Here is a 26,301-nt window from a genome sequence, read left to right on the forward strand (position 1 = left end):
TCTGTTCAGGACAACCCAGGATATGACGCCATGTCATCTTGTAACTGTACATCAAACATAGTGATCATAAACGCTGACACTGTATATGACATTAGTTTTATGATATGGAAATGTGAAGTGCACATTTGCACTCACAGGCGTTTGGCTTGCTTGTATGACATCAAAGCGGTATTTATTATAATCCTCAACGTCTCATCTTTCAAAATATATAGTCCTTTTTTATTTACATAAAAAAATGTGCAAAAATGTGCAAAAGTTGTGACCAAAAATGTGCAAAAGTTGCCCAATCAGCAGGAGGGATGGGGGCAACTTCTTGGCGTGCGGTGCTCAAGTTCAAAACGGCTGTCAGTCAAAATCCACACAGCGCTGTGAACCGAAGAGCCAGAGCTCTGACATCATGTATAGCATGTTACTGTACAGCCACTGTGTTCCAACTTAGGTGCTTATTAGTGCCATTTTCAACCCGTATACGGGTACGAGTAGAAAGGGCTGCTTGAATTGGAATTCAATATTTATACATCTCCCCGTTAATGGATTTAATGCACTTAAAATAAAGAATTTACTCCAGAATTTGAATTAAATGGAATTTGGAATTTACAGGTAGAGGGAATTGAAATGGGATTGTGGAATTGTGGAATTAACCCCAAACCTGATACACACATGCACAACGGCATGCATAGACACTCAGAGGTTAGACACACACACCCTGTTGATTATGGTGACAATCTCTCCCTCTTTCATTGACAGCTCGTCTTCGTTATGGGCGTCGTATGGGAAGATGACCTTACACAGCTCACGGCCTGGGAACCAATCAGAATACAGACACTCACGTTGAATCCCAAAACTCAGGTTTATTCAAGTAAATCAAGAGACTCAGCAGGTGCGAGTCTTTATCTTATTCTAGGTGTGAAACAGGAATTGAGAAACTGTCTAGAAGATCCCAGGCCCCTCCCTCTCACCTTTCACCATGCCCTCAGGTTCCGCCTTCATGGTTTCCAGGGAAACAGAGGGTGATTTCCTAACCTGTGCCTAGAGAAGAGGGAAACACACAGGAAACTACATTACCAGAATACTCCATTTGCGATCAATTCCGGACAGACTGGGCCCTGTCTATGTGACACGCACACACACACACAGGGCCCGGTCTGTCTCAAACACACACAATTCTCTGTTTCACACTCAGAAGAACATCCCAACTCCTCTCCCCCTCTCTCTCCCCCCTGCCCCTCTCTCTCCCCCAGTCCCTCTTCACCTCCCTCCCTCCCTTCAGTCCCAGTTCCCTCTCCAACTTCCTGCCTCTCTCTCTCCCCCTTCAGTCCCAGTTCCCTCAACAACTTCCTGCCTCTCGCTCTCCCCCTTCAGTCCCAGTTCCCTCTCCCTCCACAACTTCCTGCCACTCTCTCTCTCTTCTTTCCTCCCACTGCATCCCTCTTTCTACCCTGTCGAGCTGTTCTAATTTCAAGCCATGTGGAGCACACACACACACACACACACACACACACTCTCTCTCTCTCTCTCTCTCTACTGGTCAAAGTAACGTCAGACTGTGACACACAGCTGGATACTCCTCAGCCCTCAGGGGAAGATAGACGTCAGTCTAGTACACAAGTTAACTGTAGACACTGTATTTTTTGGAGGTTGGGCAATCTGATCCTACATCTGTGTTTAAAGGCTACTACCAGGACCCACCCCCCAAAGTAACCCCCTCCCATCTAAACCCCTCTCCCACCACCAGCCCAATTATCATTAGAGAACAGCGATTACACTTCCCATAAACCACCACTACACAGCCACCCGCACAGCAGGACAGGCTGCAAAATATCCTACACACATCAGCACAAACACACACACACAGCCTGACACGTACCCAAACTCTCACACACACAAACACTGATACAGATCAATATACTCATACACAACAAACACTACACAAGACACACCCTAAACCAAACATGACCCTGCCATCATCCACACAGTCCCGTTATAAATCAGACTCCATTGTAATAAAGCGAGAGTGTGACAGGAGAAAAGGAGAGAGAGCAAAGTGAAGAGAGAGAGAGAGAGCAAAGTGGAGAGAGAGAGAGTGAGCGAGAGAAAGAGAACAAAGTGAAGAGAGAGAAAGAAAGAGAGAGAGCAAAGTGAAGAGAGAGAGAGAGAGAAAGAGAGAGAGAGCAAAGTGAAGAGAGAGAGAGAGAGAAAGAGAGAGAGAGCAAAGTGAAGAGAGAGAGAGAGAAAGAGAGAGAGAGCAAAGTGAAGAGAGAGAGAGAGAAAGAGAGAGAGTAAAGTGAAGAGAGAGAGAGAGAAAGAGAGAGAGTAAAGTGAAGAGAGAGAGAGAGAAAGAGAGAGAGTAAAGTGAAGAGAGAGAGAGAGAAAGAGAGAGAGTAAAGTGAAGAGAGAGAAGTGAGCAAGAGAGAGAGAGATAGAGAGAGAGCAAAGTGGAGAGAGAGAGAGTGAGCGAGAGAAAGAGAACAAAGTGAAGAGAGAGAGAGAGAGAGAGAAAGAAAGAGAGAGAGCAAAGTGAAGAGAGAGAGAAAGAGAGAGAGCAAAGTGAAGAGAGAGAGAGAGAGAGCGAGAAAGAGAGAGAGAGAGAGCGAGAAAGAGAGAGAGCAAAGTGAAGAGAGAGAGAGAAAGAGAGAGAGCAAAGTGAAGAGAGAGAGAGAGAGTAAAGTGAAGAGAGAGAGAGAGAGTAAAGTGAAGAGAGAGAGAGTGAAGTGAGCGAGAGAGAGAGATAGAGAGAGAACAAAGTGAAGAGAGAGAGCAAATTGAAAAGAGAGAGAAAGGGAGGAAGAGAGAGAGCAAAGTGAAGAGAGAGAGAGAGAGCAAAGTGAAGAGAGAGAGAGAGAGCAAAGTGAAGAGAGAGAGAGAGAGCAAAGAGAGAGAGAGAGAGCAAAGAGAAGAGAGAGAGAGCAAAGTGAAGAGAGAGAGAGAGAGCAAAGTGAAGAGAGAGAGCAAAGTGAAGAGAGAGAGAGAGAGCAAAGTGAAGAGAGAGAGAGAGAGAGAGAGAGCAAAGTGAAGAGAGGGAGAGAGAGCAAAGTGAAGAGAGAGAGAGAGCAAAGTGAAGAGAGAGAGAGCGAGAAAGAGAGAGAGAGCGAGAAAGAGAGAGCAAAGTGAAGAGAGGGAGAGAGAGAGCAAAGTGAAGAGAGGGAGAGAGAGAGCAAAGTGAAGAGAGGGAGAGAGAGAGCAAAGTGAAGAGAGGGAGAGAGAGAGCAAAGTGAAGAGAGAGAGAGAGAGAGCAAAGTGAAGAGAGAGAGAGAGAGCAAAGTGAAGAGAGAGGAGAGAGAGAGCGAGAGAGCAAAGTGAAGAGAGGAGAGAGAGAACAAAGTGAAGAGAGGAGAGAGAGAGCAAAGTGAAGAGAGAGAGAGAGAGAGAGCAAAGTGAAGAGAGAGAGAGAGAGAAAGAGAGAGAGAGCAAAGTGAAGAGAGAGAGAGAGAGAAAGAGAGAGAGAGCAAAGTGAAGAGAGAGAGAGAGAGAAAGAGAGAGAGAGCAAAGTGAAGAGAGAGAGAGAGAGAAAGAGAGAGAGAGCAAAGTGAAGAGAGAGAGAGAGAGAAAGAGAGAGAGAGCAAAGTGAAGAGAGAGAGAGAGAGAAAGAGAGAGAGCAAAGTGAAGAGAGAGAGAGAGAGAAAGAGAGAGAGCAAAGTGAAGAGAGAGAGAGAGAAAGAGAGAGAGCAAAGTGAAGAGAGAGAGAGAGAAAGAGAGAGAGCAAAGTGAAGAGAGAGAGAGAGAGAGTAAAGTGAAGAGAGAGAGAGTGAAGTGAGCAAGAGAGAGAGAGAGAGAGAGAGAGAGATAGAGAGAGAACAAAGTGAAGAGAGAGAGCAAATTGAAAAGAGAGAGAAAGGGAGGAAGAGAGAGAGCGAGAAAGAGAGAGCAAAGTGAAGAGAGCGAGAGAGAGAAAGACAGAGAGAGAGAGCAAAGTGAAGAGAGAGAGAAAAGGAGAGAGAACAAAGTGAAGAGAGAGAGAGAGAGCAAAGTGAAGAGAGAGAGAGAGAGCAAAGTGAAGAGAGAGAGAGAGAGCAAAGAGAAGAGAGAGAGAGAGAGCAAAGAGAGAGAGAGAGAGCAAAGTGAAGAGAGAGAGAGAGCGAGAAAGAGAGAGCAAAGTGAAGAGAGGGAGAGAGAGAGCAAAGTGAAGATAGGGAGAGAGAGAGCAAAGTGAAGAGAGGGAGAGAGAGAGCAAAGTGAAGAGAGGGAGAGAGAGAGCAAAGTGAAGAGAGGGAGAGAGAGAGCAAAGTGAAGAGAGGGAGAGAGAGAGCAAAGTGAAGAGAGGGAGAGAGAGAGCAAAGTGAAGAGAGGGAGAGAGAGAGCAAAGTGAAGAGAGGGAGAGAGAGAGCAAAGTGAAGAGAGGGAGAGAGAGAGCAAAGTGAAGAGAGGGAGAGAGAGAGCAAAGTGAAGAGAGAGAGAGAGAGCAAAGTGAAGAGAGGAGAGAGAGCAAAGTGAAGAGAGAGAGAGAGAGAGAGAGCAAAGTGAAGAGAGAGAGAGAGAGAAAGAGAGAGCAAAGTGAAGAGAGAGAGAGAGAGAAAGAGAGAGAGAGCAAAGTGAAGAGAGAGAGAGAGAGAGAAAGAGAGAGAGAGCAAAGTGAAGAGAGAGAGAGAGAGAGAAAGAGAGAGAGAGCAAAGTGAAGAGAGAGAGAGAGAGAAAGAGAGAGAGAGCAAAGTGAAGAGAGAGAGAGAGAGAAAGAGAGAGAGCAAAGTGAAGAGAGAGAGAGAGAGAAAGAGAGAGAGCAAAGTGAAGAGAGAGAGAGAGAAAGAGAGAGAGCAAAGTGAAGAGAGAGAGAGAGAAAGAGAGAGAGCAAAGTGAAGAGAGAGAGAGAGAGAAAGAGAGAGAGCAAAGTGAAGAGAGAGAGAGAGAAAGAGAGAGAGCAAAGTGAAGAGAGAGAGAGAGAAAGAGAGAGAGCAAAGTGAAGAGAGAGAGAGAGAGAGTAAAGTGAAGAGAGAGAGAGTGAAGTGAGCGAGAGAGAGAGAGAGAGATAGAGAGAGAACAAAGTGAAGAGAGAGAGCAAATTGAAAAGAGAGAGAAAGGGAGGAAGAGAGAGAGCGAGAAAGAGAGAGCAAAGTGAAGAGAGCGAGAGAGAGAAAGACAGAGAGAGCAAAGTGAAGAGAGAGAGAGAGAGCAAAGTGAAGAGAGAGAGAGAGAGCAAAGAGGAGAGAGAGAGAGCAAAGAGGAGAGAGAGAGAGCAAAGAGAAGAGAGAGAGAGAGAGCAAAGAGAAGAGAGAGAGAGAGAGCAAAGAGAGAGAGAGAGAGCAAAGTGAAGAGAGAGAGAGCAAAGTGAAGAGAGAGAGAGAGAGCAAAGAGAGAGAGAGAGAGCAAAGTGAAGAGAGAGAGAGAGCAAAGTGAAGAGAGAGAGAGAGCAAAGTGAAGAGAGAGAGAGAGCGCAAAGTGAAGAGAGAGAGAGAGAGCAAAGTGAAGAGAGAGAGAGAGAGCAAAGTGAAGAGAGAGAGTGAAGTGAGCGAGAGAGAGATAGAGTGAAGTGAGCGAGAGAGAGATAGAGAGAACAAAGTGAAGAGAGAGAGCAAATTGAAAAGAGAGAGAAAGGGAGAGAAAGAGAGAGCAAAGTGAAGAGAGAGAGAGAGAGAGAGAGAAAGAACGAAAGAAAGAAAGAAAGAGCAAAGTGAAGAGAGAGAGAGCAAAGTGAAGAGAGAGAGAAAAGGAGAGAGAGCAAAGTGAAGAGAGAGAGAGCGAGAAAGAGAGAGCAAAGTGAAGAGAGAGAGAGCGAGAAAGAGAGAGCAAAGTGAAGAGAGAGAGAGAGAGAGAGAAAGAAAGAAAGAGCAAAGTGAAGAGAGAGAGAGCAAAGTGAAGAGAGAGAGAAAAGGAGAGAGAGCAAAGTGAAGAGAGAGAGAGCGAGAAAGAGAGAGCAACGTGAAGAGAGAGAGAGCGAGAAAGAGAGAGCAACGTGAAGAGAGAGAGAGAGAGAAAGAAAGAAAGAGCAAAGTGAAGAGAGAGAGAGAGCAAAGTGAAGAGAGAGAGAAAAGGAGAGAGAGCAAAGTGAAGAGAGAGAGAGCGAGAAAGAGAGAGCAAAGTGAAGAGAGAGAGAGAGCAAAGTGAAGAGAGAGAGCAAAGTGAAGAGAGGGAGAGAGAGCAAAGTGAAGAGAGGGAGAGAGAGCAAAGTGAAGAGAGGGAGAGAGAGCAAAGTGAAGAGAGGGAGAGAGAGAGCGAGAGAACAAAGTGAGAAAGAGAGAGAGAGCAAAGTGGAGAGAGAGAGAGCGAGAAAGAGAGAGCAAAGTGAAGAGAGAGAGAGAGAGAGAGAGAGAGAGAAAGAAAGAAAGGGAGAGAGAGCAAAGTGAAGAGAGAGAGAGAAAAGGAGAGAGAGCAAAGTGAAGAGAGCGAGAGAGAGAAAGACAGAGAGAGCAAAGTGAAGAGAGAGAGAGAGAGCAAAGTGAAGAGAGAGAGAGAGAGCAAAGAGGAGAGAGAGAGAGCAAAGAGGAGAGAGAGAGAGCAAAGAGAAGAGAGAGAGAGCAAAGAGAAGAGAGAGAGAGAGAGCAAAGAGAGAGAGAGAGAGCAAAGTGAAGAGAGAGAGAGAGCAAAGAGAGAGAGAGAGAGCAAAGAGAGAGAGAGAGAGCAAAGTGAAGAGAGAGAGAGAGCGCAAAGTGAAGAGAGAGAGAGAGAGCAAAGTGAAGAGAGAGAGAGAGAGCAAAGTGAAGAGAGAGAGAGAGAGCAAAGTGAAGAGAGAGAGAGAGCAAAGTGAAGAGAGAGAGTGAAGTGAGCGAGAGAGAGATAGAGTGAAGTGAGCGAGAGAGAGATAGAGAGAACAAAGTGAAGAGAGAGAGCAAATTGAAAAGAGAGAGAAAGGGAGAGAAAGAGAGAGCAAAGTGAAGAGAGAGAGAGAGAGAGAGAGAAAGAACGAAAGAAAGAAAGAAAGAGCAAAGTGAAGAGAGAGAGAGCAAAGTGAAGAGAGAGAGAAAAGGAGAGAGAGCAAAGTGAAGAGAGAGAGAGCGAGAAAGAGAGAGCAAAGTGAAGAGAGAGAGAGCGAGAAAGAGAGAGCAAAGTGAAGAGAGAGAGAGAGAGAGAGAAAGAAAGAAAGAGCAAAGTGAAGAGAGAGAGAGCAAAGTGAAGAGAGAGAGAAAAGGAGAGAGAGCAAAGTGAAGAGAGAGAGAGCGAGAAAGAGAGAGCAACGTGAAGAGAGAGAGAGCGAGAAAGAGAGAGCAACGTGAAGAGAGAGAGAGAGAGAAAGAAAGAAAGAGCAAAGTGAAGAGAGAGAGAGAGCAAAGTGAAGAGAGAGAGAAAAGGAGAGAGAGCAAAGTGAAGAGAGAGAGAGCGAGAAAGAGAGAGCAAAGTGAAGAGAGAGAGAGAGCAAAGTGAAGAGAGAGAGCAAAGTGAAGAGAGGGAGAGAGAGCAAAGTGAAGAGAGGGAGAGAGAGAGCGAGAGAACAAAGTGAGAAAGAGAGAGAGAGCAAAGTGGAGAGAGAGAGAGCGAGAAAGAGAGAGCAAAGTGAAGAGAGAGAGAGAGAGAGAGAGAGAGAGAGAGAGAGAAAGAAAGAGAGAGAGAGCAAAGTGAAGAGAGAGAGAGAAAAGGAGAGAGAGCAAAGTGAAGAGAGCGAGAGAGAGAAAGACAGAGAGAGCAAAGTGAAGAGAGAGAGAGAGCAAAGTGAAGAGAGAGAGAGAGAGCAAAGAGGAGAGAGAGAGAGCAAAGAGGAGAGAGAGAGAGCAAAGAGAAGAGAGAGAGAGCAAAGAGAAGAGAGAGAGAGAGAGCAAAGAGAGAGAGAGAGAGCAAAGTGAAGAGAGAGAGAGCAAAGTGAAGAGAGAGAGAGAGCAAAGAGAGAGAGAGAGAGCAAAGTGAAGAGAGAGAGAGAGCAAAGTGAAGAGAGAGAGAGAGCGCAAAGTGAAGAGAGAGAGAGAGAGCAAAGTGAAGAGAGAGAGAGAGAGCAAAGTGAAGAGAGAGAGAGAGCAAAGTGAAGAGAGAGAGTGAAGTGAGCGAGAGAGAGATAGAGTGAAGTGAGCGAGAGAGAGATAGAGAGAACAAAGTGAAGAGAGAGAGCAAATTGAAAAGAGAGAGAAAGGGAGAGAAAGAGAGAGCAAAGTGAAGAGAGAGAGAGAGAGAGAACAGCACATGGCCTACAGCAGAGCCTGGACCTGCTAGAGCAGTACTGCCAGACCTGGGCCCTGGCAGTAAACCCCAAAAAGACTAAAATAATGATTTTCCAGAGAAGATCCAGATCTCAGGGAATTAGACCAAAGTTCTCAATTGGTACAAAATATATAGAGCACTGCACACACTACAATTACTTAGGTTTAAAAATAAGCTCAACTGGACACCTTAATGAAGCAGTGAATGAACTGAGAGAGAAAGCACGCAGGGCATTCTACGCAATTAAAAAGCAAATTCAAATTGAAATACCTATTAAAATTTGGCTAAAACTAATTGAATATGTCATTGAACCAATTGCACTTTATGGCAGCGAGGTGTGGGGTCCACTTGCAAAACAAGATTTCATCAAATGGGACAAACATCCCATTGAAACCCTGCATGCAGAGTTCTGTAAGATTCTCCTACATGTCCAGAGGAAAACTACAAACAATGCATGCAGGGCAGAATTAGGCAAATATCCACTAATAATAAAAACTCAAAAAAGAGCAATTAAGTTTTGGAAACATCTAAAATACAGTGACCCCCTCTCATATCATTACCAAGCCCTGCAATACCAAGAGCTGAACAAAGAAAAGAGTCCCCTCATCCAGCTGGTCCTGGGGCTGAGTTCACAAACCTGTTCTACTAACACACTGAAGCCTCAGGACCAGAACATCCAATCAATCAGGATAAACCAAATTACAACACAGTCAAAACAAAACTATATTGCTTATTGGGAAACACAAGCACAAGCACAGAGCAAAATGCAGTGCTATCTGGCCCTAAATCGACAGTACACCGTGGCTAAATATTTGACCATGGTTACTGATCAAAACTTTAGAAAAACCTTGACAAAGTACAGGCTCAGTGAGCACAGCCTTGCCATTGAGAAGGGTAGACACAGGAAAACCTGGCTCCCTGTAGAGGAAAGGCTGTGCAACCACTGCACAATAGCAGAACCTGAGACGGAGCTGCATTTCCTGACAAAATGTCAAAAATATAAAACAATTAGAGAGTGTCATTTCCCCAAATTTGAAACTCTTATTCAAGGTTTCAAAGACCTCTCTGATGAGGATAGGCTACCCGTCCTGTTGGGGGAGGACGCAGAGAGCTGTGGGTTGGCAGCGCACTACATTGCTGCCTGCCATAAGTTGAGGGACAGTGTCTGACAGACCAATCAACCTGCACATGTCCTTTACTGTATATTTATTGTTATTGTTGAATGTATGGTTATTTTGACCCTTGGTTATTGTTGTTACTGTTGTCCCGTTGACAATTTTGATTCTCATTTTTACATTGTAAACAAGCTTTGGCAATATGTACATTGTTACGTCATGCCAATAAAGCAAATTGAATTGAATTGAATTGAATTGAGAGAGAGAAAGAACGAAAGAAAGAAAGAAAGAGCAAAGTGAAGAGAGAGAGAGCAAAGTGAAGAGAGAGAGAAAAGGAGAGAGAGCAAAGTGAAGAGAGAGAGAGCGAGAAAGAGAGAGCAAAGTGAAGAGAGAGAGAGCGAGAAAGAGAGAGCAAAGTGGAGAGAGAGAGAGAGAGAGAAAGAAAGAAAGAGCAAAGTGAAGAGAGAGAGAGCAAAGTGAAGAGAGAGAGAAAAGGAGAGAGAGCAAAGTGAAGAGAGAGAGAGCGAGAAAGAGAGAGCAACGTGAAGAGAGAGAGAGCGAGAAAGAGAGAGCAACGTGAAGAGAGAGAGAGAGAAAGAAAGAAAGAGCAAAGTGAAGAGAGAGAGAGAGCAAAGTGAAGAGAGAGAGAAAAGGAGAGAGAGCAAAGTGAAGAGAGAGAGAGCGAGAAAGAGAGAGCAAAGTGAAGAGAGAGAGAGAGCAAAGTGAAGAGAGAGAGCAAAGTGAAGAGAGGGAGAGAGAGCAAAGTGAAGAGAGGGAGAGAGAGCAAAGTGAAGAGAGAGGAGAGAGAGAGCGAGAGAGAAAGAGAGAGAGAGCAAAGTGGAGAGAGAGAGAGCGAGAAAGAGAGAGCAAAGTGAAGAGAGAGAGAGAGAGAGAGAGAGAGAGAGAGAGAGAGAGAGAGAAAGCATTTGATTCAATTTGGCACGAAGGTCTTTTTTATAAACTAATAGAAAGTGGTATTGGAGGGAAAACATATGATTTTATTAAATCAATGTACACTAAAAACAAATGTGCGGTTAAAATTGGCAACAAGCAAACAGACTTCTTCTCTCAGGGGCGGGGAGTGAAACAGGGCTGCCCAATAAGTCCAACATTATTTAACATCTACATTAATGAATTGGCAAAAACATTAGAAGAATCGGCAGCACCTGGTATCACCCTACACAACACTGAAATCAAGTGTCTGCTGTACGCAGATGACCTGGTGCTGCTGTCTCCCACTAAAGAGGGGTTACAGCAGCACCTAGATCGTCTTCACAGGTTCTGTCAGACCTGGGCTCTGACCGTTAACCTAAAAAAAACAAATATAATGATATTCCAAAAAAGGTCGGGAAATAAGGATGACAAATATAAATTCTATTTGGACACAGTTCTATTAGAACACACCAAAAACTACACATATCTAGGACTAAATATGAGCAACACAGGTAGCTTTCACATGGCTGTGAATGAGCTGAGAGACAAAGCAAGAAGAGCATTTTATGCCATTAAAAGGAACATCAAAATTGAAATTCCAATTAGAATCTGGCTCAAAATTTTTCAATCAGTTATAGAACCAATTGCTCTATATGGCAGTGAAGTATGGGGTCCACTCTCTAATAATGAATTTACTAAATGGGACAAACATCCAACTGAAATATTGCATGCAGAGTTTTGCAAGACTGTATTGCAAGTACAAAGAAAAACTCCAAATAACGCATGTAGGGCAGAATTGGGCCAATACCCCCTCCTCATTCGAATAGAAAAAAGAGCCATCAAATTTTACAACCATCTAAAAACAAGTGACCCTAAAACATTCCATCACACAGCTCTACAATGTCAAGAGATGAAACCAGAGAAGAGTCCCCTCAGCCAGCTGGTTCTGAGGCTCAGTTCACCAACCCAAACCAACCCCATAGAGCCTCGGGACAGCCCTCAGAAAATCTGGCCCAACCAAATCATCACAAAACAAAAAGAAAAATATATAACCTATTGGAAAGACACCACAAAAAATCAAAGTAAACTTCAATGCTATTTGGCTCTAAACAGACAGTACATGGTGGCAGACTATCTGACCACTGTGACTGATAGAAAACTGAGGAAAACATTGACTAGGTACAGACTCAGTGAGCACCGTCTGGCTATAGAGACCGGTCGTCACAGACAAACCTGGCTGCCCAGAGAGGACAGGCTGTGCTCACTCTGCTCCAGAGGAGAGGTAGAGACAGAGGTGCATTTCCTACTACACTGTGACAAATACTCAGACCTAAGAGCATATTTCTTTCCCAAAATTATAACTCAATACAAAGAATTTGAAACTATAAAAGATGAAGAAAAAATCAAATATTTATTGGGTGAAAAGCCAAAATGTGCAGTTTTGGCAGCCAAATATGTGTCCTCCTGCCACAACCTGAGGGACAGCCAGTGAAAAATGCAAAGTAATGTTGATAATATTTCCCATTTAGCTTAGTTTTGTTTTGTCTTTCATACCAGGTCATATGTCTTCTCAGTCATATTGACACTGGTCTACTACTGTTGCTTTAATTTATTGTTGTTCTGATTAATATTGTTGTTGTAGTTGTTGTTAATGGTAATCCCATGTCCACAACTACTGTTATTATTGCTGTTGGTCCCACCATTTATTTATATATAAATATATATATATTTTGTATATATATACATATATATTTGATTTTGATTTTCGATATGTATACTTTGACAATGTAAGTAATAACGAACTTGCCATGTCAATAAAGTCAATTGAATTGAATTGAATTGAGAGAGAGAAAGAAAGAAAGAGAGAGAGAGCAAAGTGAAGAGAGAGAGAGAAAAGGAGAGAGAGCAAAGTGAAGAGAGAGAGAGAGAGAACAAAGTGAAGAGAGAGAGAGAGAACAAAGTGAAGAGAGAGAGAGAGAACAAAGTGAAGAGAGAGAGAGAGAGAACAAAGTGAAGAGAGAGAGAGAGAACAAAGTGAAGAGAGAGAGAGAGAACAAAGTGAAGAGAGAGAGAGAGAGAACAAAGTGAAGAGAGAGAGAGAACAAAGTGAAGAGAGAGAGAAAAGGAGATGTAGGCTTGTCTTACCCTAGTCCTGTGGTTCTAGACACAGCCCTGCTACATCAGCCATGCTATTTCAGCCCTGCCAGCCACAGTGACTCAGTGTGTGTGTCTGTGTCTGTGTGTACATGTAGGTGAAAACCTCTACTGCCCTCCCTCCCTCCGTTACTCCCTCCCTCCCTGTAGAGCGCTCTCACACGCCTTCATCACTGAACGGTGTGTGTGTGATATAATGAGGTACTTCCTGAAACTGAAAAAGAGGAAAAGGAGGAGCCTGGAATGGACTTCCTTCCTCCCATTTACACGTAAACACTGACATCGTATACAGATGTAGGATCTTAACTTGTCATGCAGCGTTTCCCAAACTCGGTCCTCGGGACCCCAAGAGGTGTACGTTTTGGTTTTTGCCCTAACACTACACAGCTGATTCAAATGATCAAAGCTAGATGAGTTGATTATTTGAATCAGCTGTGTAGTGGTAGGGGAAAAACTAAATGTACACCCTTGTGGTCCCAAGGACCGAGTTTGGGAAATTCTTTTGTAGTGTATTTCAGGTTTAAAAAGGCTTCCAAACGTTTGTGATTTTCACTTTAAAAATGTCAGACATGATTTACCCTAAAGACAAATGTCCATTAATTATAATCCATATAATAATTCACATTTCTTACTGCTGAATAATTATTTTCCTGCTTTAGCAAACTGGCTCAAATTAAAATCCTACATCTGTATGCACCATTAAAGGGATAGTTCAGGCAGAATCTATACTTGGGTGGAATTTCCCTTACATTGAGTTGTGTCTGAAGGCCCATAGTTACAGAATCCACAATAGTCCATTGTTTCCTTCTGCCATAGCCAGGAGCTTCCATAATTAGGATCATCTAAATTCATGAATTTAAACAGCTGGACTATTGTGGATTCTGTCACTATGGGCCTTCAGACAACTCAAGGTAAGGGTAATTCCACCCAAATATAGATTCTGCCTGAACTATCCCTTTAAGTTTGTGTGCGTGCGTGTATCACCTTCCCTCCCTCCATGTCTCCAGATGCAGGTCCCAGTCTGATGGGCTGGTCTTTAAAGATGTCACCGAACCCAAACCCTCGAACCTGGAGACACACGTTACCACGACTATAGTTACCGCGACAATACTGTTCTAACACATTACACGTATCATGAAACTGTTATTAAACTACACTTACAGACAGACAGACAGACAGACAGACAGACAGACAGACCTTCTTGGGTTGAATCTCTCCACTGTCAGAGCGACTCTCTCCTCCGTCACTCTCGCTGCCTGGACTGTCTTTACCTACGCGCACACACACACACACACACACACACACACACACACACACACACACACACACACACACACACACACACACACACACACACACACACACACACACACACACACACACACACACACACACACACACACACACACACACACACAATGACTATTTATGCTAACAATTGATTAGAAACCTTGTTGAGTTCAGCAGAATCATGTAACAATGTTCTTTAATTGTGTTACATCATATGAATATTGATCTGCCATTTCATGCATATAAAAAACATTTGATCAGTAACCAGGTTTCCATCCAACCTTTTTGTGTGTGTAAAGTACACGTTGGATAAAAATGTCACGACAGGCCTGATGGAAAACTTTCCAAATGTCAACAAAACTAAATCCACTAGACAAGGTGGTAAAATGAATTTTACAAGAAATGACGGTGGAAACGTTTTTATACGCAAATATTGATATGACAACCATCATTTCGAAGTCAGCTTGGAGTCATGCGATGGATGACATGTTGTGTGGTCCTCCCACTACGACTCGTCGGGAAACCATGCAGTTTATTAGACTTGTGGCGGATGAATCAGAATTAGTTGGGTAACATAGATAATTAAGATGTTTTATTTGCATAATATGCTTATGTGAGATACTTGTCATAAGAATGTATCCTTTTGGACTATAGTGTTGGCAGTTTGCAGAATATCAGAAAGGGAAGAGAACAGAATGGAACAATGTCTTCATATGTGAATGTGTCTTTACCTATTCTTAAACCATGTGAAGGGATGGCGTGATTAATAGGGAACCAATTACTTGTCTCCACAATGTCTGTGCGCCAGTCACTCCCTCCTTTTCCCATTGGGGGGAGGTGTCTGGCAGTGTCTGGAAACATTGTATGTCCTCTCTGATCTTACACTTATCCTGGGATAGTGTATGACCTAGAGGCTCACTCCCCTCAGTGAGCTTGTCCAGGAGTGGGGTCAAGAGGGGGTTTACTTGAGATGGGAGTATCTAGAGTTGATAATTGATATATGCCATTGGATGAGTTGGTGTTTTTGTACTATGAAGTACCAGGAACGAGATTAGAACCTCGTCTGAGGGACCAAACTCAACGATAATTAATAGCGAATGTTATCTGGCTAAGGGATACTCCTTTCTCAAGAAAAAGTATTTCTTTGTGAACAGTTCCTAAGATCTGTGGTTCGTCATGTAAATTGAGAGGGGTGTATCTTGGCTATAAAAGATATTTGTATTTTTCTGTTGGTACTTCTCAACAGTTCATTAGAAATAGGGAATTGTTGAAAGTCAAATGCTATTGCAAAGCTTATTATTATTATTAAAGATGTAGTTTAAGTATAACTCTGACTGGTGTGTAGTTTGTAACTCTCCTCATTTGGTTAAGCAGAAATATGCCACCACAGACTACAGATTAAATCAATTATGATTCATTTCACAGGGTGGTGAAAGTGCACGGTAATGAGCTTGATGCTGCTTTCCAATGAATATCGAGGGTCTTATTCTGGTGGCATGATGATCTATGCTTGACTGCCGTTTGACAAATAGAAATCCATAATAATCTCATCATGTAGACTAGACAACCCTCACAGCCTACCTGCACTGTATCTGTAGCTGTTGGCTAGAGTAGAGTTGAAAATGCGATAGAAACACATTGAATTTAAGAATTTTTATTCGGTATGTGAAAATATAAGCCAAAAGTTACTTTGTGCGCACTACGTCATCACGCACTGATTTTTATCCATAACAAGTCTGTTTAGTGGAAACACACAACTGGTGGGAAAATGAGCATATTTACTTTATGCAGATTTTAGAATATTCGCATGAAAATCTGTCACCAATTGGATGAAAACCTAGCTTGTGATGGTTTGTGCATGTGCATGGCTGTGATGAGTGTGTGACTCACTGGTCTTGTTGCTGCGTAGCTCCTCCTGTGATGACCTAGTGGATGTGTCTCGTGAAGGGGGCGTGTCCTCCAGCTCTCTGGTGAAGTTGGAGGGAAACATCCCTGTCTTACCCTTCAGACTGCCCTCCCACCAGCCCTCCTCCACCTGAACACATGAAACATCTCTGTCTTACCGTTCAGACTGCCCTCCCACCAGCCCTCCTCCACCTGAACACATGAAACATCCCTGTCTTACCGTTCAGACTGCCCTCCCACCAGCCCTCCTACACCTGAACACATGAACATCCCTGTCTTACCGTTCAGACTGCCCTCCCACCATCCCTCCTCCACCTGAACACATGAAACATCCCTGTCTTACCCTTCAGACTGCCCTCCCACCAGCCCTCCTCCACCTGAACACATGAAACATCCCTGTCTTACCCTTCAGACTGCCCTCCCACCAGCCCTCCTCCACCTGATCACATGAAACATCCCTGTCTTACCGTTCAGACTGCCCTCCCACCAGCCCTCCTCCACCTGAACACATGAAACATCCCTGTCTTACCGTTCAGACTGCCCTCCCACCAGCCCTCCTCCACCTGAACACATGAAACATCCCTGTCTTACCGTTCAGACTGCCCTCCCACCAGCCCTCCTCCACCTGAACACATGAAACATCCCTGTCTTACCCTTCAGACTGCCCTCCCACCAGCCCTCCTCCACCTGAACACATGAAACATCCCTGTCTTACCCTTCAGACTGCCCTCCCACCAGCCCTCCTCCACCTGAACACATGAAACATCTCTGTCTTACCGTTCAGACTGCCCTCCCACCAGCCCTCCTCCACCTGAACACATGAAACATCCCTGTCTTACCGTTCAGACTGCCCTCCCACCAGCCCTCCTACACCTGAACACATGAACATCCCTGTCTTACCGTTCAGACTGCCCTCCCACCATCCCTCCTCCACCTGAACACATGAAACATCCCTGTCTTACCCTTCAGACTGCCCTCCCACCAGCCCTCCTCCACCTGAACACATGAAACATCCCTGTCTTACCCTTCAGACTGCCCTCCCACCAGCCCTCCTCCACCTGAACACATGAAACATCCCTGTCTTACCCTTCAGACTGCCCTCCCACCAGCCCTCCTCCACCTGATCACATGAAACATCCCTGTCTTACCGTTCAGACTGCCCTCCCACCAGCCCTCCTCCACCTGAACACATGAAACATCCCTGTCTTACCGTTCAGACTGCCCTCCCACCAGCCCTCCTCCACCTGAACACATGAAACATCCCTGTCTTACCGTTCAGACTGCCCTCCCACCAGCCCTCCTCCACCTGAACACATGAAACATCCCTGTCTTACCGTTCAGACTGCCCTCCCACCAGCCCTCCTACACCTGAACACATGAACATCCCTGTCTTACCGTTCAGACTGCCCTCCCACCATCCCTCCTCCACCTGAACACATGAAACATCCCTGTCTTACCCTTCAGACTGCCCTCCCACCAGCCCTCCTCCACCTGAACACATGAAACATCCCTGTCTTACCCTTCAGACTGCCCTCCCACCAGCCCTCCTCCACCTGATCACATGAAACATCCCTGTCTTACCGTTCAGACTGCCCTCCCACCAGCCCTCCTCCACCTGAACACATGAAACATCCCTGTCTTACCGTTCAGACTGCCCTCCCACCAGCCCTCCTCCACCTGAACACATGAAACATCCCTGTCTTACCGTTCAGACTGCCCTCCCACCAGCCCTCCTCCACCTGAACACATGAAACATCCCTGTCTTACCCTTCAGACTGCCCTCCCACCAGCCCTCCTCCACCTGAACACATGAAACATCCCTGTCTTACCCTTCAGACTGCCCTCCCACCAGCCCTCCTCCACCTGAACACATGAAACATCTCTGTCTTACCGTTCAGACTGCCCTCCCACCAGCCCTCCTCCACCTGAACACATGAAACATCCCTGTCTTACCGTTCAGACTGCCCTCCCACCAGCCCTCCTACACCTGAACACATGAACATCCCTGTCTTACCGTTCAGACTGCCCTCCCACCATCCCTCCTCCACCTGAACACATGAAACATCCCTGTCTTACCCTTCAGACTGCCCTCCCACCAGCCCTCCTCCACCTGAACACATGAAACATCCCTGTCTTACCCTTCAGACTGCCCTCCCACCAGCCCTCCTCCACCTGAACACATGAAACATCCCTGTCTTACCCTTCAGACTGCCCTCCCACCAGCCCTCCTCCACCTGATCACATGAAACATCCCTGTCTTACCGTTCAGACTGCCCTCCCACCAGCCCTCCTCCACCTGAACACATGAAACATCCCTGTCTTACCGTTCAGACTGCCCTCCCACCAGCCCTCCTCCACCTGAACACATGAAACATCCCTGTCTTACCGTTCAGACTGCCCTCCCACCAGCCCTCCTCCACCTGAACACATGAAACATCCCTGTCTTACCCTTCAGACTGCCCTCCCACCAGCCCTCCTCCACCTGAACACATGAAACATCCCTGTCTTACCCTTCAGACTGCCCTCCCACCAGCCCTCCTCCACCTGAACACATGAAACATCCCTGTCTTACCCTTCAGACTGCCCTCCCACCAGCCCTCCTCCACCTGAACACATGAAACATCCCTGTCTTACCCTTCAGACTGCCCTCCCACCAGCCCTCCTCCACCTGAACACATGAAACATCCCTGTCTTACCGTTCAGACTGCCCTCCCACCAGCCCTCCTCCACCTGAACACATGAAACATCTCTGTCTTACCGTTCAGACTGCCCTCCCACCAGCCCTCCTCCACCTGAACACATGAAACATCCCTGTCTTACCGTTCAGACTGCCCTCCCACCAGCCCTCCTCCACCTGAACACATGAACATCCCTGTCTTACCGTTCAGACTGCCCTCCCACCATCCCTCCTCCACCTGAACACATGAAACATCCCTGTCTTACCCTTCAGACTGCCCTCCCACCAGCCCTCCTCCACCTGAACACATGAAACATCCCTGTCTTACCGTTCAGACTGCCCTCCCACCAGCCCTCCTCCACCTGATCACATGAAACATCCCTGTCTTACCGTTCAGACTGCCCTCCCACCAGCCCTCCTCCACCTGAACACATGAAACATCCCTGTCTTACCGTTCAGACTGCCCTCCCACCAGCCCTCCTCCACCTGAACACATGAAACATCCCTGTCTTACCGTTCAGACTGCCCTCCCACCAGCCCTCCTCCACCTGAACACATGAAACATCCCTGTCTTACCGTTCAGACTGCCCTCCCACCAGCCCTCCTCCACCTGAACACATGAAACATCCCTGTCTTACCCTTCAGACTGCCCTCCCACCAGCCCTCCTCCACCTGAACACATGAAACATCCCTGTCTTACCGTTCAGACTGCCCTCCCACCAGCCCTCCTCCACCTGAACACATGAAACATCCCTGTCTTACCCTTCAGACTGCCCTCCCACCAGCCCTCCTCCACCTGAACACATGAAACATCCCTGTCTTACCCTTCAGACTGCCCTCCCACCAGCCCTCCTCCACCTGAACACATGAAACATCCCTGTCTTACCCTTCAGACTGCCCTCCCACCAGCCCTCCTCCACCTGAACACATGAAACATCCCTGTCTTACCCTTCAGACTGCCCTCCCACCAGCCCTCCTCCACCTGAACACATGAAACATCCCTGTCTTACCCTTCAGACTGCCCTCCCACCAGCCCTCCTCCACCTGAACACATGAAACATCCCTGTCTTACCGTTCAGACTGCCCTCCCACCAGCCCTCCTCCACCTGAACACATGAAACATCCCTGTCTTACCCTTCAGACTGCCCTCCCACCAGCCCTCCTCCACCTGAACACATGAAACATCCCTGTCTTACCCTTCAGACTGCCCTCCCACCAGCCCTCCTCCACCTGAACACATGAAATATCCCTGTCTTACCCTTCAGACTGCCCTCCCACCAGCCCTCCTCCACCTGAACACATGAACATCCCTGTCTTACCGTTCAGACTGCCCTCCCACCATCCCTCCTCCACCTGAACACATGAAACATCCCTGTCTTACCCTTCAGACTGCCCTCCCACCAGCCCTCCTCCACCTGAACACATGAAACATCCCTGTCTTACCGTTCAGACTGCCCTCCCACCAGCCCTCCTCCACCTGAACACATGAAACATCCCTGTCTTACCGTTCAGACTGCCCTCCCACCAGCCCTCCTCCACCTGAACACATGAAACATCCCTGTCTTACCGTTCAGACTGCCCTCCCACCAGCCCTCCTCCACCTGAACACATGAAACATCCCTGTCTTACCGTTCAGACTGCCCTCCCACCAGCCCTCCTCCACCTGAACACATGAAACATCCCTGTCTTACCCTTCAGACTGCCCTCCCACCAGCCCTCCTCCACCTGAACACATGAAACATCCCTGTCTTACCCTTCAGACTGCCCTCCCACCAGCCGCCCTCCACCTGAACACATGAAACATCCCTGTCTTACCCTTCAGACTGCCCTCCCACCAGCCCTCCTCCACCTGAACACATGAAACATCCCTGTCTTACCCTTCAGACTGCCCTCCCACCAGCCCTCCTCTACCTGAACACACAAGTCAATATTGTAATGAAACAGGAAGGGAGAGTGAAGTTGTCTGAAGATTAAAATTGAAAGCACAAGGTTCTGGTTGGGAGACCTGCATGCTCTCCATGGTGTAAGACAGCTAGCTCTCGTGGAGGAGCTAATATACATGACTGTGAACACAGGGTCACTACAGTATTATGTGGTTTAACAGATCTGTCATGTGGCCATCAGAGGAGGAAGTTACTACAGTAAAGAAAAAGTTGAAAACGACACACACCCAAACACACAGTCACCCTCCCCTCTCACCTCGCCCAGTATGTCACCCTCCCCTCTCACCTCCCCCAGTATGTCAGCCTCCCCTCTCACCTCCCCCAGTATGTCAGCCTCCCCTCTCACCTCGCCCAGTATGTCAGCCTCCCCTCTCACCTCGCCCAGTATGTCAGCCTCCCCTCTCACCTCGCCCAGTATGTCAGCCTCCCCTCTCGCCCAGTATGTCAGCCTCCCCTCTCACCTCGCCCAGTATGTCAGCCTCCCCTCTCGCCCAGTATGTCAGCCTCCCCTCTCACCTCGCCCAGTATGTCAGCCTCCCCTCTCACCTCCCCCAGTATGTCAGCCTCCCCTCTCACCTCGCCCAGTATGTCAGCCTCCCCTCTCACCTCGCCCAGTATGTCAGCCTCCCCTCTCACCTCGCCCAGTATGTCAGCCTCCCCTCTCACCTCGCCCAGTATGTCAGCCTCCCCTCTCACCTCGCCCAGTATGTCAGCCTCCCCTCTCACCTCGCCCAGTATGTCAGCCTCCCCTCTCACCTCCCCCAGTATGTCAGCCTCCCCTCTCACCTCGCCCAGTATGTCAGCCTCCCCTCTCACCTCGCCCAGTATGTCAGCCTCCCCTCTCACCTCGCCCAGTATGTCAGCCTCCCCTCTCACCTCGCCCAGTATGTCAGCCTCCCCTCTCACCTCGCCCAGTATGTCACCCTCCCCTCTCACCTCGCCCAGTATGTCAGCCTCCCCTCTCAACTCGCCCAGTATGTCAGCCTCCCCTCTCACCTCGCCCAGTATGTCAGCCTCCCCTCTCACCTCGCCCAGTATGTCAGCCTCCCCTCTCACCTCGCCCAGTATGTCAGCCTCCCCTCTCACCTCCCCCAGTATGTCAGCCTCCCCTCTCACCTCGCCCAGTATGTCAGCCTCCCCTCTCACCTCGCCCAGTATGTCAGCCTCCCCTCTCACCTCGCCCAGTATGTCAGCCTCCCCTCTCACCTCCCCCAGTATGTCAGCCTCCCCTCTCACCTCCCCCAGTATGTCAGCCTCCCCTCTCACCTCCCCCAGTATGTGGATGACATCTCCTATCTTCAGCTCTAACTCATCCTCGTTCTGGGGAACATAGCTGAAGGAAGCCTTACACCTCCTCTGGCTGATCTGATCTCCTGGAACACACACACTAGAATATTATTTAACTATTTATTATGTTCACAAATATTATTTGTAGCCCACACATACTAACATTATATATACATATACACACACACACTACCGGTCAAAAGTTTTAGAACACTCATTCAAGGGTTTTTCTTTATTTTTACTAATTTCTACATTGTAGAATAATAGTGAATACATCAAAACTATGAAATAACATATGGAATCATGTAGTAACCAAAAAAGTGTTAAACAATATATTTTTTATTTGAGATTCTTCAAACAGCCACCTTTTGCCTTGATGACAGCTTTGCACACTCTTGACATTCTCTCAACCAGCTTAACAATGTAGCAACCTGGAATGCATTTCAATTAACAGGTGTGCTTTCTTAAAAGTTAATTTGTAGAATTTATTTCCTTCTTAATGCATTTGAGCCAATCAGTTGTGTTGTAACAAGGTAGGGTTGGTATACAGAAGATAGTCCTATTTGGTAAAAGACCAAGTCCATATTATGGCAAGAACAGCTCAGAAAAACAAAGAGAAATTACAGTCCATTACTTTAAGACATGAAGGTCAGTCAATACGGAAAATTTCAAGAACTTTGAAAGTTTCTTCAAGTGCAGTCGCAGAAACCATTAAGCGCTATGATGAAACTGGCTCTCATGAGGACCGCCACAGTAATGGAAGACCCTACGCTCTTTCTTCCTGAGGTCTTGGCTGATTTCTTTTGATTTTCCCATGATGTCAAGCAAAGAGGCACTGAGTTTGAAGGTAGGCCTTAAAATACATCCACAGGTACACCTCCAATTGACTAAAATTATGTCAATTAGTCTATCAGAAGCTTCTAAAGCCATGACATAATTTTCTGGAATTTTCCAAGCTGTTTAAAAGGCACAGTCAACATAGTGTATGTAAACTTCTGTGATACAGTGATACAGTGAATTATAAGTGAAATAATCTGTCTGTAAACAATTGTTGGAAATATTACTTGTGTCATGCACAAAGTAGATGTCCTAACCAACTTGACAAAACTATAGTTTGTTAACAAGAAATTTGTGGAGTGGTTGAAAAACGAGTTTTAATGACTCCAACCTAAGTGTATGTAAACTTCCGACTTCAACAGTATGTATATATATAGTACTGTTAATATTGTGAATAATTCCTTTAGTGAACGGTAGTACCAGGAATGTGTGCACGTGTGTGTGAAGGACAAAGGATAACCTGACGCTAATCCCTATCACTCTAATAGGATCTGTGTATGAGCAGGGGGACATTAACCTACCTAAGGATGTGTGTGTGTGTGCGTGTGTGTGAAGGGGGGGGGGGGGGGTACCTTTCCTGGCTGGTCGTAGGTCAGGCTCAGGTACAAGGCTTGTACTGCCATTGGACAAATCAGATTTAGGACCCGCCACTCTCTTCACCTCCTTCTTCATCTCCTGGACAGAGACAGAGAGAGAGAGAGAGAGAGAGAGAGATAGAGCGAGAGACAGAAACAGAGAGATAGAGCGAGCGAGAGATAGACACGTGAGAGAGAGACAGAAACACAGAGAGAGAGAGAGAGACAGAGACACAGAGAGAGAGAGATAGAAACACACACAGAGAGAGAGAGTTTGAATGTTTGTTTTGTATCTCTGTGTATCTTATGTCCCATCTATCTATCAGGTGCTGAAGTCATGGTAATGGTTAAAAGGTCTGTAACCCGAGTCACCTAACCCTTTATGAGCAGGAAGAGGAACACACACACACACACACACTTCATGTCCACCCACAAACGCTAACGCAGTTATTGTGTCTTGCCCTTTTTTTCTTATGTAAACTATCACAGGACACACACGACCCAAGTTACTATGTGTACGTCAGCATTGCCCTACCCGAGTTACTGTGTGTACGTCAGCGTTGCCCTACCCGAGTTACTGTGTGTACGTCAGCATTGCCCTACCCGAGTTACTGTGTGTACGCCAGCATTGCCCTACCCGAGTTACTGTGTGTACGTCAGCGTTGCCCTACCCGAGTTACTGTGTGTACGTCAGCATTGCCCTACCCGAGTTACTGTGTGTACGTCAGCGTTGCCCTACCCAAGTTACTGTGTGTACGCCAGCATTGCCCTACCCGAGTTACTGTGTGTACGTCAGCGTTGCCCTACCCGAGTTACTGTGTGTACGTCAGCGTTGCCCTACCCGAGTTACTGTGTGTACGCCAGCATTGCCCTACCCGAGTTACTGTGTGTACGCCAGCAAATCCCTACCCGAGTTACTGTGTGTACGCCAGCAAATCCCTACCCGAGTTACTGTGTGTACGTCAGCAAATCCCTACCCGAGTTACTGTGTGTACGTCAGCATTGCCCTACCCGAGTTACTGTGTGTACGTCAGCATTGCCCTACCCGAGTTACTGTGTGTACGCCAGCAAATCCCTACCCGAGTTACTGTGTGTACGCCAGCATTGCCCTACCCGAGTTACTGTGTGTACGTCAGCATTGCCCTACCCGAGTTACTGTGTGTACGCCAGCAAATCCCTACCCGAGTTACTGTGTGTACGCCAGCATTGCCCTACCCGAGTTACTGTGTGTACGCCAGCATTGCCCTACCCGGGTTACTGTGTGTACGTCAGCATTGCCCTACCCGAGTTACTGTGTGTACGTCAGCGTTTCCCTACCCGAGTTACTGTGTGTACGTCAGCGTTGCCCTACCCGAGTTACTGTGTGTACGCCAGCGTTGCCCTACCCGAGTTACTGTGTGTACGTCAGCGTTGCCCTACCCGAGTTACTGTGTGTACGTCAGCATTGCCCTACCCGAGTTACTGTGTGTACGTCAGCGTTGCCTTACCCGAGTTACTGTGTGTACGTCAGCGTTGCCTTACCCGAGTTACTGTGTGTACGTCAGCGTTGCCCTACCCGAGTTACTGTGTGTACGCCAGCAAATCCCTACCCGAGTTACTGTGTGTACGTCAGCATTGCCCTACCCGAGTTACTGTGTGTACGTCAGCATTGCCCTACCCGAGTTACTGTGTGTACGTCAGCATTGCCCTACCCGAGTTACTGTGTGTACGTCAGCATTGCCCTACCCGAGTTACTGTGTGTACGTCAGCGTTGCCCTACCCGAGTTACTGTGTGTACGCCAGCATTGCCCTACCCGAGTTACTGTGTGTACGTCAGCATTGCCCTACCCGAGTTACTGTGTGTACGTCAGCAAATCCCTACAGCTGCAACATACACACTTTTTATTCACACACACGGCTGTGTATTTCACAGTTCTTTAATGCATTCGTCAGGATGCAGTTTCATAATCCCTGCTCTGCAGCTAACAGACTAACGCAATAACACACACACACATTCACACACACACCTCAGTGTGTCAGAGTATAAGTGAGTGTGTTTCTCTATAGAAGGAAACCAAACTGATATAACAAAAGGAAGAGGAACAGATTTGCAATGTCAGAACAGGAAACACCTGCTTACTGTACAGTCGTGGCCAAAAGTTTTGAGAATGACACAAATATTAATTTTCACAAAGTCTGCTACCTCAGTTTGTATGATGGCAATTTGCGTATATTCCAGAATGTTATGAAGAGTGATCAGATTAATTGCAATTAATTGCAAAGTCCCTCTTTGCCATCCAAATTAACTGAATCCCCCAAAAACACTTCCAATGCATTTCAGCCCTGCCACAAAAGGACCAGCTGACATCATGTCAGTGATTCTCCCGTTAACACAGGTGTGAGTGTTGACGAGGACAAGGCTGGAGATCACTCCGTTATGCTGATTGAGTTCGAATAACAGACTGGAAGCTTCAAAAGGAGGGTGGTGCTTGGAATAATTGTTCTTCCTCTGTCAACCATGGTTACATGCAAGGAAACACGTGCCGTCATCGTTGCTTTGCACAAAAAGGGCTTCACAGGCAAGGATATTGCTGCCAGTAAGATTGCACCTAAATCAACCACTTATCGGATCATCAAGAACTTCAAGGAGAGTGGTTAAATTGTTGTGAAGAAGGCTTCAGGGCGCCCAAGAAAGTCCAGCAATTGCCAGAACCGTCTCCTAAAGTTGATTCAGCTGCGGGATCGGGACACCACCAGTACAGAGCTTGCTCAGGAATGGCAGCAGGCAGGTGTGAGTGCATCTGCACGCACAGTGAGGCGAAGACTTGTGGAGGATGGCCTGGTGTCAAGAAGGGCAGCAAAGAAGCCACTTCTCTCCAGGAAAAACATCAGGGACAGACTGATATTCTGCAAAAGGTACAGGGATTGGACTGCTGAGGACTGGGGTAAAGTCATTTTCTCTGATGAATCCCCTTTCCGATTGTTTGGGCCATCCGGAAAAAAGCTTGTTCGGAGAAGACAAGGTGAGCGCTACCATCAGTCCTGTGTCATGCCAACAGTAAAGCATCCTGAGACCATTCATGTGTGGGGTTGCTTCTCAGCCAAGGGAGTGGGCTCACTCACAATTTTGCCTAAGAACACAGCCATGAATAAAGAATGGTACCAACACATCCTCCGAGAGCAACTTCTCCCAACCATCCAGGAACAGTTTGGTGACAAACAATGCCTTTTAAAGCATGATGGAGCACCTTGCCATAAAGCAAAAGTGATAACTAAGTGGCTCAGGGAACAAAACATCGATATTTTGGGTCCATGGCCAGGACACTCCCCAGACCTTAATCCCATTGAGAACTTGTGGTCAATCCTCAAGAGGCGGGTGGACAAACAAAACCCCACAAATTCGGACAAACTCCAAGCATTGATTATGCAAGAATGGGCTGCCATCAGTCAGGATGTGGCCCAGAAGTTAATTGACAGCATGCCAGGGCGGATTGCAGAGGTCTTGAAAAAGAAGGGTCAACACTGCAAATATTGACTCTTTGCATCAACTT

General features: G+C 46.7%; 1 protein-coding gene across 2 annotated transcripts in view; it reads right to left on the reverse strand.

The window, feature by feature from the left end:
* LOC120050962 (SH3 domain-containing kinase-binding protein 1-like) overlaps positions 1 to 26,301 on the reverse strand; it is a 51,962-nt gene that overhangs the window by 11,752 nt on the left and 13,909 nt on the right. Inside the window, exons 3-9 of one of the 2 annotated variants that reach the window (XM_038997512.1) lie at positions 22,769 to 22,871; positions 21,339 to 21,445; positions 15,438 to 15,582; positions 13,455 to 13,528; positions 13,242 to 13,325; positions 960 to 1,029; positions 706 to 800 (exon numbers count right to left, since the gene is read on the reverse strand). In XM_038997512.1, coding sequence (XP_038853440.1) covers positions 706 to 800; positions 960 to 1,029; positions 13,242 to 13,325; positions 13,455 to 13,528; positions 15,438 to 15,582; positions 21,339 to 21,445; positions 22,769 to 22,871 — 678 coding nt within the window. The remainder of the gene's footprint in view (positions 1 to 705; positions 801 to 959; positions 1,030 to 13,241; positions 13,326 to 13,454; positions 13,529 to 15,437; positions 15,583 to 21,338; positions 21,446 to 22,768; positions 22,872 to 26,301) is intronic. The other variant, XM_038997511.1, reaches the window with a different exon arrangement.

The sequence above is a fragment of the Salvelinus namaycush genome, chromosome 7 (assembly GCF_016432855.1).
Source record: "Salvelinus namaycush isolate Seneca chromosome 7, SaNama_1.0, whole genome shotgun sequence".
NCBI classification, from domain to species: Eukaryota; Metazoa; Chordata; class Actinopteri; order Salmoniformes; family Salmonidae; genus Salvelinus; species Salvelinus namaycush.